Source organism: Arachis duranensis, chromosome 10 (genome assembly GCF_000817695.3).
Source record: "Arachis duranensis cultivar V14167 chromosome 10, aradu.V14167.gnm2.J7QH, whole genome shotgun sequence".
NCBI lineage: Eukaryota > Viridiplantae > Streptophyta > Magnoliopsida > Fabales > Fabaceae > Arachis > Arachis duranensis.
In genome coordinates, this window is record NC_029781.3 from 1,331,656 (window position 1) to 1,346,320 (window position 14,665).

General features: G+C 34.1%; 4 protein-coding genes across 5 annotated transcripts; 1 reads left to right on the top strand and 3 right to left on the bottom strand.

Moving 5' to 3' along the window:
* Positions 1-2,268: 2,268 nt before the first annotated feature.
* On the bottom strand, positions 2,269-4,680 carry LOC107468203 (protein TIFY 5A). Its single transcript, XM_016087462.3, has 2 exons — positions 4,398-4,680; positions 2,269-2,702 (listed from the first exon to the last, which is right to left on the bottom strand). Exons 1-2 carry the CDS (start codon positions 4,542-4,544, stop codon positions 2,451-2,453), a joined length of 399 nt encoding a protein of 132 aa, XP_015942948.1. The 5' UTR covers positions 4,545-4,680; the 3' UTR covers positions 2,269-2,450.
* Positions 4,681-8,441: 3,761 nt separating this feature from the next.
* LOC107468202 (uncharacterized) lies at positions 8,442-10,405 on the bottom strand. Its single transcript, XM_052255236.1, has 5 exons — positions 10,091-10,405; positions 9,895-10,006; positions 9,701-9,793; positions 9,238-9,481; positions 8,442-8,863 (listed from the first exon to the last, which is right to left on the bottom strand). The coding sequence occupies exons 1-5, from the start codon at positions 10,372-10,374 to the stop codon at positions 8,688-8,690; spliced, it is 909 nt and encodes a 302-aa protein (XP_052111196.1). The 5' UTR covers positions 10,375-10,405; the 3' UTR covers positions 8,442-8,687.
* A 160-nt stretch (positions 10,406-10,565) lies between these two features.
* On the top strand, positions 10,566-13,145 carry LOC107468168 (pyruvate dehydrogenase E1 component subunit beta-3, chloroplastic). Of its 2 annotated transcripts, none has more exons than XM_016087417.3 (4): positions 10,566-10,864; positions 11,250-11,353; positions 11,469-11,512; positions 11,948-13,145. In XM_016087417.3, the coding sequence occupies exons 1-4, from the start codon at positions 10,759-10,761 to the stop codon at positions 12,918-12,920; spliced, it is 1,227 nt and encodes a 408-aa protein (XP_015942903.1). In that variant the 5' UTR covers positions 10,566-10,758; the 3' UTR covers positions 12,921-13,145. The 2 variants fall into 2 exon arrangements, with proteins under 2 accessions (XP_015942903.1, XP_015942904.1); XM_016087418.3 differs by having other exon boundaries at positions 10,567-10,849.
* A 21-nt stretch (positions 13,146-13,166) lies between these two features.
* On the bottom strand, positions 13,167-13,760 carry LOC107468170 (basic blue protein). The gene is made up of 2 exons (XM_016087419.3): positions 13,546-13,760; positions 13,167-13,464 (listed from the first exon to the last, which is right to left on the bottom strand). Exons 1-2 carry the CDS (start codon positions 13,706-13,708, stop codon positions 13,247-13,249), a joined length of 381 nt encoding a protein of 126 aa, XP_015942905.1. The 5' UTR covers positions 13,709-13,760; the 3' UTR covers positions 13,167-13,246.
* Between the last annotated feature and the right edge of the window lie 905 nt (positions 13,761-14,665).

The following is a 14,665-nucleotide window of genomic DNA, read 5'->3' on the forward strand; positions in this document are numbered from 1 at the left end:
TGGTTCTCCATCCAAGCCGTTTAAGATAGAGAGGGGCCTAAGACAAGGAGATCTACTGTCTCCTCTTTTGTTTGTTCTTGTGGTGGATGTGTTGCACAGGATGTTGGGGGAAGCTGTAAGGAATGGGCGTATTAATCCATTACTGGTTAGAAGAGATCACATTGAACTGTCACATCTCTAATTCGCGGATGATACTATTTTGTTTTGCCCTCCAGAGACAGCGACAATTGTGAATTATAAGAGGTTGTTGCGCTGTTTTGAGCTGATGTCGGGTTTGAGCATCAACTTTGATAAGTCAAATCTGATCTCAGTTAACTGTGAGCAAGAGTGGGTGGAGCATGTGTGTGGCCTCCTAGAGTGCAAGCAAGCTGTTTTACATGTCAGGTATCTTGGGATTTCTCCAGGAGCAAACCCGCGTTTGGTGAATACTTGGAAACCGGTCATAGATAAGGTAGAAGAGAAGCTCAGTTTATGGAAAGCGAAGGTTCTAAACAAAGTAGGCAAGCTAGTTCTTATTAAATCAGTGTTGAATAGCCTGCCAGTATACTACCTTAGCCTATACAAGATGCCGAAGGTGGTGGCTGACAAGTTGATTGCCTTACAGAGGAGGTTCCTGTGGTGTAAGGAGGATGGTAACAATGATATACATCTAGTGAAGTGGGAAGTGGTTCAGGTACCTAAAAAGGCTGGGGGGTTGGGGGTCGGGGATGCAGTGCTCAGGAACACAGCATTGTTGTTTAAGTGGTGGTGGCGATTTTTCAAAGAAGATTGTCCGTTATAGAAGAAGATTATCTGTTCGTGTAACAATTTGAATCACAAGGTTATGCTTTCTAGTCAGACTTTACCGGTGAAGGGTGGCCCTTGGAAAGAGATCTGTCAGTTGAATATAAAAGCACAGCAGGTAAAAGAAAAAGTTATTAGTGGGCTGGCAATGGAAGTTGGTGATGGACGAATGACACTGTTTTGGGAAGATAACTAGGTCTAGGGTGGTCCTCTGAAAGCGCATTTTTCAAGGCTCTTTTCTGTTTCAAACCAGCAAGGATCTGTGATAGGGGACTGTGATTCTGGGATAGGTTAGAGTGGATTTGGAATTTTCATTGGAGGAGGGAGCTGTTTCAATGGGAATTGGAACTAGTTCACCAACTTCATGATAGGTTAAGACCAGTGAAGCTATCAGCTGACAGAGAAGATAAGCTTGTTTGAAAATTTGATAATAAAGGTATTTTTCTACTAACTCTTTTCTGCAGGTGTTGTAATCGGAGACTCTTTCGGAGAAGATTACGAGTTATAGCGTCACAAGTTTGATCTGGATAGGGTTGGTTCCGCCTAGAATTGAACTGTTTGGTTGGTTTATTTTAGTCGGTAGAGTGAATACTAAAGAAAGGGTGAGTAGATTAGGCATAATTCGTCAGCATGATAGTATTTGTGTCTTGTGTAAAAAGGAGATTGAATGTGTTCATCATTTGTTTGTGTTCTGTGAGTTTACGTGGCAGGTGTGGTGCGTCTAGTTGAGATGTTTTCATAGAAATTGGGCTGTCCCAGGAAGCATTAAAGGCTTGTTTGAGAAGTGGAATGGAACACCTAATAGAAAAGAGGAGCAGAAGAGATGGCTGACTGAGTTCTTTGCGGTTATTTGGAACGTCTGGTTGAAACGCAATAACAGAATTTTCAACAATAAAGAAGTAACTGTTGATATCACTAGTATTGATCCTACTGGTTGTTGATGGCAATAACAGAGATAACATAAGATTGTTTACCTTGTGTTTAGATTTGTTTTTGTATCTGTCTATTTTATACTCCACTCTCATGTGTCAAACTTCATTTGTTTCAAAAAAAAAAAAAACAACTTTAANTATATTTCACAAAAATTCAACTTTTATACAAACATAACTTTAGTCACAAAAAAAAAATACAAACATAACTTTAAACGTTCAAAACGTTTTTGACATACCATGATCCTAAATTCCTAATAAGTTGACTGATGATACCAAACTTACCAAAACTGTTCATCACCAAAAAATATATATATAAAATATTTTTAAAGTCTTGGTCCTCTAAGATTTTTTATTCTATAAAATTCTCCTGACGGAAAAAAAAAAGGGTTTTAGTATTCCGATAAAATAAAAATACAGAAACAAAAATTATCAATTAAAAATATAGTTTTAATTTTACGCCTTAGGGTAGCAGTGTCCCTTTCCTAATAAATGGGATATTCACAGGCGAAAAATTAAATGAACTATAATTTCAAGAATAAAGGCAAAAGCTATATTAAAGGAAAAAAGAAGAAATTAATTAAAGCTTGTAACTATTTGAAAAACAAAAAAACAAAGAGATATTTGATATGTATGATACATGTAGTAGCTTCATACAAAACAAGAAACAATATTCATCATCAGTTGGGGCTTCCTTCTATGATCTAATCTAATTAATTAAGTTATAACAGCTGCTAGCTAGTGATGGTGGTAAGGGGAAGCTTCTTGGATTCGATTCTTTCTCTTCTGTAGGAACCTTTGCAGCGATCTTTTCATGGAAAGTCCAGTGCCAGCAATAGTGTTATGCACTTGTTGATTATTATTATTCAATAACGGTGGTGGTGGCGGCGGTGACGATGATGAAGATGGCTCCGATGATGATGATGATCCCGTTGTTGGTGTCCTAATAATATTGGCTTTTTTATTTGCAAGCATTAAGATTGATTTGGCCTGCATGAACGTGATTCACATGAACCCACTAATTAGTATCACACGAACATATATAAAAATATTTTTATTAAACACAATTATATAAAAGAATTATTTTTATTAGACACATTCACAAAGACATTTTCATTAAATACAGTCATAAATAAAAGTTGACAGAAATCGACAAAAAATTATTGATAACATAGCAGATTTGAAATATTAAATATTATTAGTACTATATATGATATGTATTATGAATTTATGATTTAGACGACGACTATCAAAATTGACTAGTTTGGTATTGGTCATTATAAAGTGTACAAATTGGGCGACTTAGAACATTATATTATGAAAGCGATAATACATGGACCACACCGCTAGCTTTGAAGTCTGTATTATTCAAACTTTGAACAAGTTTCTAGGAAGCTTCTTAATTTCATGCCAAATTAATTCATTAACGCAATACACACCATACCTACTGCGTCTTGTCTCTTTGGATTATCCCTAAGTTTTGATTTACCCATAAACCACCAGCTTCTTGTCGGTGTCAGTCAACTATAACATACTATTTGTATTTATCTATCCTTTTAAAAAGGGTTTATATAATTATATATCTGTGTCTCTCCCTATATAAAAATTAAAAATCTCAAACGCGGTTTCATATAAATTAATTAACTCAAATCCTAATGTATGTAGTGCCAAGCTATACGATTCTTCATCACACATTCACACCATATTATTTATTTTCATTAAGTGGATATAAATTTTTTTTTTAATTTTGTGGTATAAACTTACAAGCTAGTAAAACAAAATCTGACAGAATGATTTTCGTTGCTGTGATCACTAAACTATTGTTCTCTACAAACATGTAGTCTTAATTTTTGGTAAAATTTTTACTTTTTAAAATAGGTTATAAAAGTTAATTTTTAAAAGACAGTTTTTAAAAAATTGTCGCATTTATATTTGGTCAATCAAATAAAAAATAGCTTTTAATAAACACAAGCAATATTAATTGTATTTGATAAAATAATTTTTAAAATTTAAAAATATGATAATAAATATAAAAGTAAGCATCAATTTTAAAAATTAGTTAACATATAAGGTTAAACTAAATTTTTAAATTTTAAAAAATTCTATTTTAGATGCTTTTAAAAATACTCTTATCTTTTAAAAACTGCAAACACAGCCACGTAATCTTTTTGATTTACCAAACCAACTCATAGTGTGATAAAATCTGTCTAATATATTGTATTTGGTGTAACTAACAAAGTAATAGTTTTCTTTAAATTTTTTAGACTAAAGAGATGATGACATCTGTTGGTCTTAATCTTGAATAATGAAATTAATCGATGTTATATTGTCTTAATTATCGTAGTAATTTGCAAATGAGAAATGTTAAAGTGACTGATATTGTTTTCTTATTTATTTTAATATTTGAACTAAATATAACCAACTCTGATCTCTATTTTTTCACACTAAAAGTGTTACTTCCTAGAATTTTTCCTTTAAGAATATACGTTGTTAATCGGCTAACTCTATAGGCCTTGTTCAATAATCCATATGGCTCATGTTGATGAATTCCCACTTATTTTCAACTAATCATACTCTAGCTACTTGAATAATGCACTCAGATATGGATGATAATAAGATAAAGAGCACAATAAGCAAGAAAGAAATTTAAGAATGCAATAAGAGTGCAAGAAGAGATGTATGTACCTGAAGCTCTGTGACATCAGAAACACAAATCTTTCCGTCATAGAAAATTGTAATCTGCCGTGGCTGGCTTTGCCTTTCTTCTTGCTTTGGGCTCCCGGAATCATAGGGAGGAAAGAGCCCAAGTTCCAAGTTGCAATTTCTCCGCATCTTTTTAATTACTAATTTCTTCTTCTCCTTAATTACTTTGCTTATATAATAGAAGATGAGAGCTGAGAGAGAGAGAGAGAGAGAGAATGAAAAAAACGTTGTTGGAAGTATGGAGTACTATGGAGGAGAAAATGGGTGTTATTGGAGGAGATATATACGGAATGAAAAGCGATTTTATTGGCAAAAGAAGAAGTTGGAAAACACGCAAAGCACGACATAAAAAACATAATTAAGTTCCGGCGGATATTAGTAGTAAACAGAGAAATAATTTCAAGTGCTATGAATTTAAGCACGTGTTCCATGATTTCACTAAGATTTATGTCGCATGTGTGTAGCACCCCACCGTATACCATGTTGTGCCTATGCCACGTTTATAGTCACCGCTCAAAAGAGACCACTCCTACTTCTTTCTACTAAATCAAAAGTCAAAACATATTTTTAGTTAACTATTCTAACTTTCATTATTAACGAGCTCCTCGTTTTTAATTAATCTTCTAATTCTGCTAATCTTTTCTTTTACTAATTCCTGCTTTGACAATTGAACGGTACCGTCTCTACTACCCTTTCAATTTAATTTTCATTATACTTGTTTATAATTTATATCAGTTTCTTTCTTTGTTTCTTTGTTTTTTTATATACAGAATAAAGTATTATTTTTGTCCCAACATTTGGGATAAGTCTCAAAGTTATTCCTAGTGTTTCAATCGTCCTATTTAAGTCCTTAATATTTCAAAATTGACTCAATGTTGTCTTGCCGTTAGAGATCCGTTAATAGAATTGACGGCAGGAAAAAATTGAGACGATTTTAAAACATTAAGAATTTAAATAGGACGAAACGTTAGGGACAAAAACGATACATAAAAATAAATTTTAATTTAATTTTATCTTTTAATAATATTAATTTTTTTACTGTATATAGTATTCAATTATTTTTTAATTATATCTAAATAAATTACATTTAATCACATTACTTTTATTTTAAATAAATTTATTTTTTTATAATTTTAAAGAATTTTGATACATTAGAGACAAAAGATATAATTTTATTTTATTGTATATATATTATTTTTTCTGCAAGTTTATATACTAGTCATTCTACAAACATTTTATGATAACTAAAAATCTTTAAGAGTAAAATTATAAAAAAAATTATTTAAAATGAAAGTAATATGATTAAGTGTAATTTACTTAGATGTAATTAAAAAATAAATTAAATACTATGTATGGTAAAAAAATTAATATTATTGAAGGATAAAATTAAAATTTATTTCTATGTATTATTTTTATCCCCAACGTTTTCGTCCTATTTAAGTCCCTAACGTTTCAAAATCGTCTCAATTTAGTCCCGCCGTTAATTCTGTTAACGGATCTCTAACACATGACAACATTGAGTCGAAACGTGGGGACTTAAATAGGACGATTGAAACGTTAGGAACAACTTTAGAACTTACCCGAAACGTTAAGGAAAAAAATGATACTTTACTCTTATATATATAAAGAAAACAGACTTTTTAATATCATCAAGAATGTGAAACATGCTTTTAGAATTTTCAATGAATTTAATAACATGATTAAGTATATATTAAAATGAATTTCAATATATATGTACTCCAATCCACATAAATGTATAATATCTTCTCCAATACAAGTTGTGATGACATTCTTTAAAGAGATATTGTTTTAATACATTAATATATGTTATTATCAGTCATTTAGATGCTTCTATTGTTGAATTAAATTTGTAAGGAATAATAATAATAATAATATTAAATGAGAGAGAGATCATAATTAGGCTGTGATCATTTTCAGTACCTAACAAGAAGCAGATCTGATCGAATCAAAGAAGAACATGCATGATGCAACAAAGCAACAACACGAGACATATTTCATTTTCCTTTCTTTTCCTTTTTGCTCGTTAGTCACGCCGCCGTACCTAACAGTATAAGTTAATAATGATAATAATAAATAACGGAATATCGTAGTTTTTTTAGATTTTAAACAAATAAACGTGATAAAATGAATAAATAGTACAGTAGTATACTAGTATTTCTTTAATCTTTATCATCGGTTATTTTGATATTTCAACGTTTCAATCCTTTTTTTTCTTTTGCTTTTACTCTTGACAACGACATAAAAAGTGTCAAATTTGATATTTTTAATCATTCAATTCTCACAATCCGAAAATAAATTTTGTTCCAGAAGAAATTACGTCATATAGAACATGGATCACATGAGATTAAGATTAATTAAGGTTGTGGTATCCTTAAAGTAAAAATAGAAATATGAGAAATATGGCATGTGATAAAAAGAGTTGATTTTGTGTGAGGTTTCCTGGTTTAGGTTGATTTGGCTGATGAAAATGGAGATACTGGCATGCAAATAAAAGATTCATAGTTGATTGAGGAGTTTGATGAATATGAATAGCCTCCTTTCATGCATTTGCAATCACATGCATGTGGCTTAATTAGTGCCATGCCAACTTGCAATAATAGCTAGCTATGCTTCTTCATAACATAACACATTATGGATGTAACACGTTAAGTTATTAGTTATTACTTATTCGAATTGAGAAATGATATTTGTACACTAAAACCAGCGACTAAAATCAGCTACTAATGTATTTGCGTATAAATACATGTGTAGTTTAATTTATTTTCAAAATGTATTTATATTCCAACATGTATTTTATACTAGTGACTGACTTTGGTGGCTGATTTTGGTGTACACGTAGCATAATTCGAATGAATTAGGATTGTATATATGCTACCACAAACATTGAAACATAGCACGTGGAATTGGAATTGGAATCACTAGCTTAGCCAGCTACTACTTTCATACAATTCTGATATGTTTGCCAACGCTTCACATTCACATGTTGAAAATCAAAATGAGCTGCACTTGAGACATCTTCTTCTTCTTCTTCCATGAGATTATTGTGTCCTTTGTGACATGTGTATGGCTAAATCTAGAAAGGAGAAACAAAATGAATTGTCCATAATAAGGGTTTCCTCCAACCTAATTTGTCCTCCTCCTTTTTCAGTTCTACAAATTAGGCCATTATTATTGATAGCATGCACATGATGAATTTGTAAGAACTTAGCTTGTTGAATTCGGCCATTTCCTCTAACATATTTGTTTCCTTTGTTTTCTTCTGCATGGAAATTGTGGGATGCGCCTACCTTCTGCCTATTGCCTAGCATAAGACATGTGATACATCTAAGTTTATTTATGCAATTGTCACACATGAAAAAGGAGGGGCTAGAACCCTGTTTTTCAAGGATCTTATTAACAGTCTAAACCCCTTTTTTTTAGACTGTTTACTGCTAAGTTTCTCTCTTCTATCTTATACTAAGAGGCAACTACTCAAATAAAGATGTTAAAAACATTTTTTTACGAAGATTTTTGTGTTAAAAATATACTTTGTTTGTTTAACTACAAACAACAACGAAGCCTTGTCCCACTAAGTGGGGTCGGCTACATGAATCAAACGACGTTATTGTGCTCTGTCATGTATCATGTCTACAGAGAGACCGTTTACATGTAGATCTCGTTTGACCACCTCATGAATGGTCTTCTTAGGTCTTCCTGACTGGATGTTCTATCGGTCTTCTTCTCACATGTTTGTTTAACTACATTTTTAAAAAAATAACACTTTACAATATATTAAAATCAAATCTTACAATTCATCATCTAATGGTAAAAAAGATTCATCTTCGTATGAAGATAATTATAAAATCTTCATGGTAGTATCCAGCATACTAAGATGCCCATATACCTCAGGGCTTAAAGGGGTGGGAGGGAATAACTATTGCTGGAATGAATGAAAAAGGTGAAATAATATGGTAACACCATCAACTTTTTTATTTTTTATTTTTTGCAATCTCAGACAATTGAATATTTAAGCAAATATTAATAATTGGCAAGCTTATTCCATTGGTGTGAACGAGTGTCAATACATTTCATGATGTTTAACACTTGTCATGAACTAATAATCAATCAAGAAACAATTCTTAAGCAGAGTATTGTATGCACAATAAGGAGGGGTTTATTGACTTTATTCACATTACAACTTTACCATCATCGCTTCTTTTAATCTGGCCACCTACAACTTTTGTTACTAAATGGAAAACAATTGTTCTCTATCTATGACCATGGCCACTTAGCATCTCTCCATCTAAACCACCGGCTTCTTGGACTTGTTTCACCCAGACAACCAACATGCTCTTTTCCTCTTTTTCCATTCTCATCACTCAATCCACAGCATTGCAGCTTTTGGTCCCTTTTCAAAGCCTCTTCTCTGTATGTGGGAGAATGTTGCCCTCAATACAAGCAATAGAAGACATGAAAAGAATTCCTCAACAGGTTGAAATTGTTCCAAAGGCAATATCTTGAATGAAATACAGCTACAACACCTAAGCATTCTCTGTCTGATTTATTCTCCTAACATGCTGATTCAAATAAAACAAGGAAAGTCATATCCTCACAAAAATGGCAAAAGCCATCCATGCCATAGCCACACCTTATAACACAGCAGACATGTTATACAGAATTAGTCTTCATCTTTCCTATTACATGAAGATGATACAGCAAAAATCAGCATTTTAACTTCATTGTGAAGCAGATTTACATAAACTTCCTTTCATAGCACTATTTCAGTGTGTAACAGAATTTGCAGCAAATACTTATATCAATTAAAAAAACAGTAAAAAGAAGGTGTAGCCAAAAATTGAGCTTACATGCCAATATATCCACACCGCAACCTTATGAGGCATTAACCAAAAGAAAATTGCATGATCTGATTCCGATGATGAGGACAATCTTTTGGCTTTTAGACTGGCAGTAAAATAGTTTCCAAGCTCAGGGTGGTGAACTGAAATTGATATGGTAAGATTCTCTCCAGGATCATTTGCTTTAATATTCCAACTGCCGAGCATATCCTACCAAGTTCAGGGAGATGTTTACTATTAAGATGCAGGAAACCCTATCACAAGTAATTGTGAAATACTGAAAAAGTGCAGAAAGCAGTCATAACTAATTATGACTATCAATTTAGCCATGTGAAGAGCCAAGAACGGAGATATTGGTTATCTGAGATACATAAGAAAGTATCTAGAAATGTAGAAATGGCAGAAGCAAAATGCAGAGCTTAAACATACCATGAAAGGACTAACATGCAAGGATTTTGCCACAAGATCAGAGTGTGGATTGAAAATAAAAGATACTCTTTCACCCCATGGTGTGTTTGTTACCTGAAACAAAAGGATTGATAGTAATGTGAGCACAGAGCAATCATACAGATTCTTAGAGTACAACTGACACAGACTAGGCCTAAGAGAGGAATGGCACATACCTCAGCAATGCATTTGTTCAAACATGTAGAAGTGCCTTCAACATCATAACAATAGTACACACTCAATGGATTCTGCTCATATCCCACGCTAGGAGGGATGGTCAGCAGCAATCTGCGTAATTGAGTTCAACTGTTCAAGTAATTATAAACCAAGACGGTTAAAAATAGTGAGAAGAGAAAAAAGAAGATGAAGTACATGGGACCATTGGTATGGGTGATTTGGCGAGCTTCATCGGCAGAGAGATGTTGGGGCAGCGCGTGGGGCGCACGTTCTAAGTCGATGAGGGCGTAGCGGACAGGATATTGAAAGGAATGGTTGACGGGGTGGCGGCGTTGGTGCCAGACGGTACCTTGGTAGAGAGATATGTGGGTGGAAGGTGCCCACCGGCGTAGAAGCGCGTGAAAGGGAATGAGAAGGGAGAGCGTGAGAGTGGTGACCAAAGTGTAGAACATGGAACATAAGAGGTACACTATTTCCATTTTCGTTTCCACAAGTGCTTTGCTTTTCCGATGCTCAAGTTATAAGCTCTTTGCAGTTCAGCATTGTGGTTTGGCCACGTCACTCCAATCTCAATCTTTAATTATTGGGCCATTGATGTACATGGCTTTGGGCCCATTGAGCCCAAACCGGACCTTGATTAGGCCACCAACAAGAAGAAAAGCATGGTCGATAATTCCTATGCAGTGCTAAATGCAGAGTGCTAACACAAATCAAAGAGGGAGGCCCTTTATTACATCGCTCAACCATAACACCCTTCAAATTTCTCCGCCCCGTAATTCTGCTTTTTGTTTCTACATTCTTCATTCTCCAATATATTACCTTGCTCGCCCAGCTTCGATCTGCTATCTTCTCCGCTGATTTCAATGGCCACCCTTTTCCAAGGACTTCCATCTTCCACCGCATTCTCTTCCTCCAACAAATTCAACCACGCCCCAGCCCCTACATCCTTTTCAGGTACCTGGAATAATGGTGAGAATTGGAGCGACGGACTTTCTAATTCTTTTGAATCAAACCATTTTAATGGATATTGTCTTGGGCTGGGGTGGCTTAGCTAATTAGCTTTCATATAACTTCATCATCCACCAATGCTGCCTTTTCACTCTGCTCATATAGCAATAGTAATTCTTTCTTGTGTTTGGTTTGTTTGCATTCCCTAATTTCATTCCATTTCTTATGTAATGTCTGTCACTCGTGTCAGTTTTTCTTCAATTAGTGATGCATTTGTATCTTCTAGGAACCTTGGTGATTTGAAATGTGGTTTGGATTTCTAGTTCTCAATATTTGTTGTTTTATTGGGTGAGTGTTAACTGAAATGTTGTTTATTCCACTTTGTGTACAACCTATGATGATTTAGAGAGGAAATCTAGCATAGTTACTGTCAGATCTGATGCGAGGTGGAGCCCTGTTCTTAACTCTGCAACTCACAAGCCTCAGCGCTTGATTACTAATGCTGTTGCAGTAAGTTATCTCACTCCAATCATTCCTTTAACCCTTTTAAGGGATCATTTACGACAGTGAGATAGAGTTTGCATGATATTGTCTAATTTATGATTCGTTTGTGCATTTTTTGTAGACAAAGGCAGACAGTTCCTTGGCCTCTACGTCATCAAAACCTGGGTATGTTTCTTTCTTTGTCGTTTCGTGTATGCCTACTTATGCTTGACTTCTGGATTACAACTTAAGATTTTAGGATAACCATTCCTTGATATTAGTTAAAGCAATAAGGAACCTCAAGGTGCTGTGCCTGCACAGTGCCTTCAGGTGAGAGACATTTCTCGGTTCTTGCTACGTGTTTTCATTTCACCTAGATTGAAAAACATAGCAAGTGATTCAGTAATGAATTAATGATCTTCATTTGCATTCAGACGATAGAAAATATAAGGAAACTATGACAAGGATTGTAAGCTTGAGGACTTTTTTCTGACACTTAATTAAGAACCCAGTCAATAATTGATTTGTTGAATTCTATTCTCTTAGCGGCTATATTCTAGACATAAGGTGTTCTATTGGCAATTAAGGATGAAACTGACAAGATCTACATTTGATTCTCAGGCATGAACTTCTCCTTTTTGAAGCCCTGCGTGAAGGTTTGGAAGAAGAAATGGAGAGGGATCCCTGTGTGTGTGTCATGGGGGAAGATGTAGGCCACTATGGAGGATCTTACAAGGTGACTAAGGGCCTGGCCACTAAGTTTGGGGACCTCAGGGTCTTGGACACTCCTATTGCTGAGAACTCCTTCACCGGCATGGGCATTGGAGCTGCCATGACTGGTCTGAGGCCAATTATTGAGGGCATGAATATGGGGTTTCTCCTTCTGGCATTCAACCAAATCTCCAACAATTGCGGCATGCTCCATTACACGTCCGGAGGCCAGTTTAAGATACCAGCTGTTATTCGCGGACCAGGTGGAGTTGGGCGGCAACTTGGTGCCGAGCACTCACAGCGACTGGAGTCATATTTCCAGTCTATCCCTGGCATTCAGATGGTGGCATGCTCAACCCCTTACAATGCCAAGGGGCTGATGAAAGCTGCAATCCGAAGCGAGAACCCAGTGATTCTTTTCGAGCACGTCTTGCTTTATAACCTCAAGGATAGAATTCCGGACGAAGAGTATGTATTATCGCTGGAAGAAGCAGAGATGGTTCGACCCGGGGAGCACGTGACCATCTTAACATACTCCAGGATGAGGTACCATGTGATGCAAGCCGCAAAGACATTGGTGAACAAAGGGTATGATCCGGAAGTGATTGATATCAGGTCCTTGAAGCCATTTGACCTTCACACGATAGGGAAGTCAGTGAAGAAGACTCATAGAGTGCTGATAGTGGAAGAGTGCATGAGGACAGGTGGAATTGGTGCAAGTCTCACAGCTGCCATCACTGAGAATTTCAACGATGATTTAGATGCTCCAATTGTGTGCTTATCTTCTCAGGATGTGCCAACCCCATATGCCGGAACGTTGGAGGAATGGACCGTGGTTCAACCTGCTCAGATTGTCACAGCAGTTGAGCAACTCTGCCAATAAACTATTATTCTATTTATCAGGATTTCATTTTGCTATAGCTACAGCTACAACCTTCATTCCAATCTTTTACTTTTAGTTTTCTCCCACAACATGAACTTTGGATATTGTTTGCAATTTTTGTTTTCTTCTTTTGATATTGTTTTCAATTTGTTGCCAAAACGTTTTATTTTATTGAAAACACGGACAGTTATAAAATGTGAGAAAGTGATCCATCATCCATGCTAAGATGTTATGTTATGCACCTCATTCTGAGAAAGAAATAATTCTATAATAATATTTCCTTATGTTTACACAAATTGAAGTGCATATGAAATGATTAGATTAGATTAGACAGCATTGACGGCAATTTTCATGCCACGCTGACAATGACCAAGAAAACTACAAATGAAGTAGCTCTGTCCTGAGCGAAGCTGAATTTGATCATTTCCTGACCAGTGTACTGTGTCTCCAAATTCACTTCCAATCTTTGGAATTGGAATGCATAGCTCGAAAAAAGACTTGTCTACTTCCATCACGTTGTGCATCCCAAACATGTAATTGAATTCTGCATGTGTATAACTAATAATTAAATGAATGAATGAAGAAAAATAAAAAGGAGAAGAGGATAACGGTGGATGCTGCTGACCAAGTACATCACCAGCCATGAAAGTCTTTCCATAAGGCCAGTTACTAACGTTGAAGGACCAACCACGTGAATCCCCAACCTTGTATCTCAGTGCATAAGTCACTGACATACACAACAGTAGCATTACACCAATCATTGCACTACTCCTTCTTCCATCTCCCATCTTCTACTACTTGCATATTTAGCACTGCTTTACAATGGTTGAAGGAGACTTCATGCACAATTTTATAGCCAAAATTGAAAATTCATAAATCAAAACTGTTCCTCCTTATTCATAATATCTCTCTTCATTTAATACACCAATTAATATCATTTATTAAGTCCGTTATGTTTTTACCTTTCGGCAAAATTTAAACCAATGGGGCTGTACCTGATTATTAGGACTGAACAACACATAAATAATAGAGATCTAAAAATTAATATTTTTATATTTTATTTAATAATAAATTAAATATAAAAATTATAAAAATTTAATTTATTATATTTTTTATACAAAATAATTAGAAAAAAATTATAAAAATATAATTATAAAAAATTAATTGAATTAACAAAAAATTAAAAATAAATAAATTGTATTCGCAGTTAATATTTTTGTGTTCTTGTTGCACAAACTATATTAATTTAATATCTTTGGACATACTGTGTGTCTATGTCTCATATATCAAACATAATTTTATATTTTTGTGTTTCTATTTCAGTATTTCGCCATATCAATAAAAAAATACAATCTTAATCATATTAGTTATCTTAACAACACATGTTAATATTAGTATAAGTACATGTTTTTTAATTATTTTTACATTAGTAAATGTAAAACAAATATATTAACATTTAAAAATTTGTACTTTTTTATAAAAGTTTTTTTTTATTAATAACTTCAACATGTAATTATAGAACACATCATAACTAAATTCTAATTAAACCTGCTTCTTTTTATCCCTATTTATGGGTAAAAGAAAGGAGAAAATGTAACATTTATTAACGATAGAGAGTTTATCATAATTTTATTTATTAATGTCTACTAACATTTAATGAATTTAAGACTTTTAAGGCATAGTCTGTGAGATTAAATATAGAAAATTAATTAATATTAATATATTTTTATAATAATTTTTTTAAC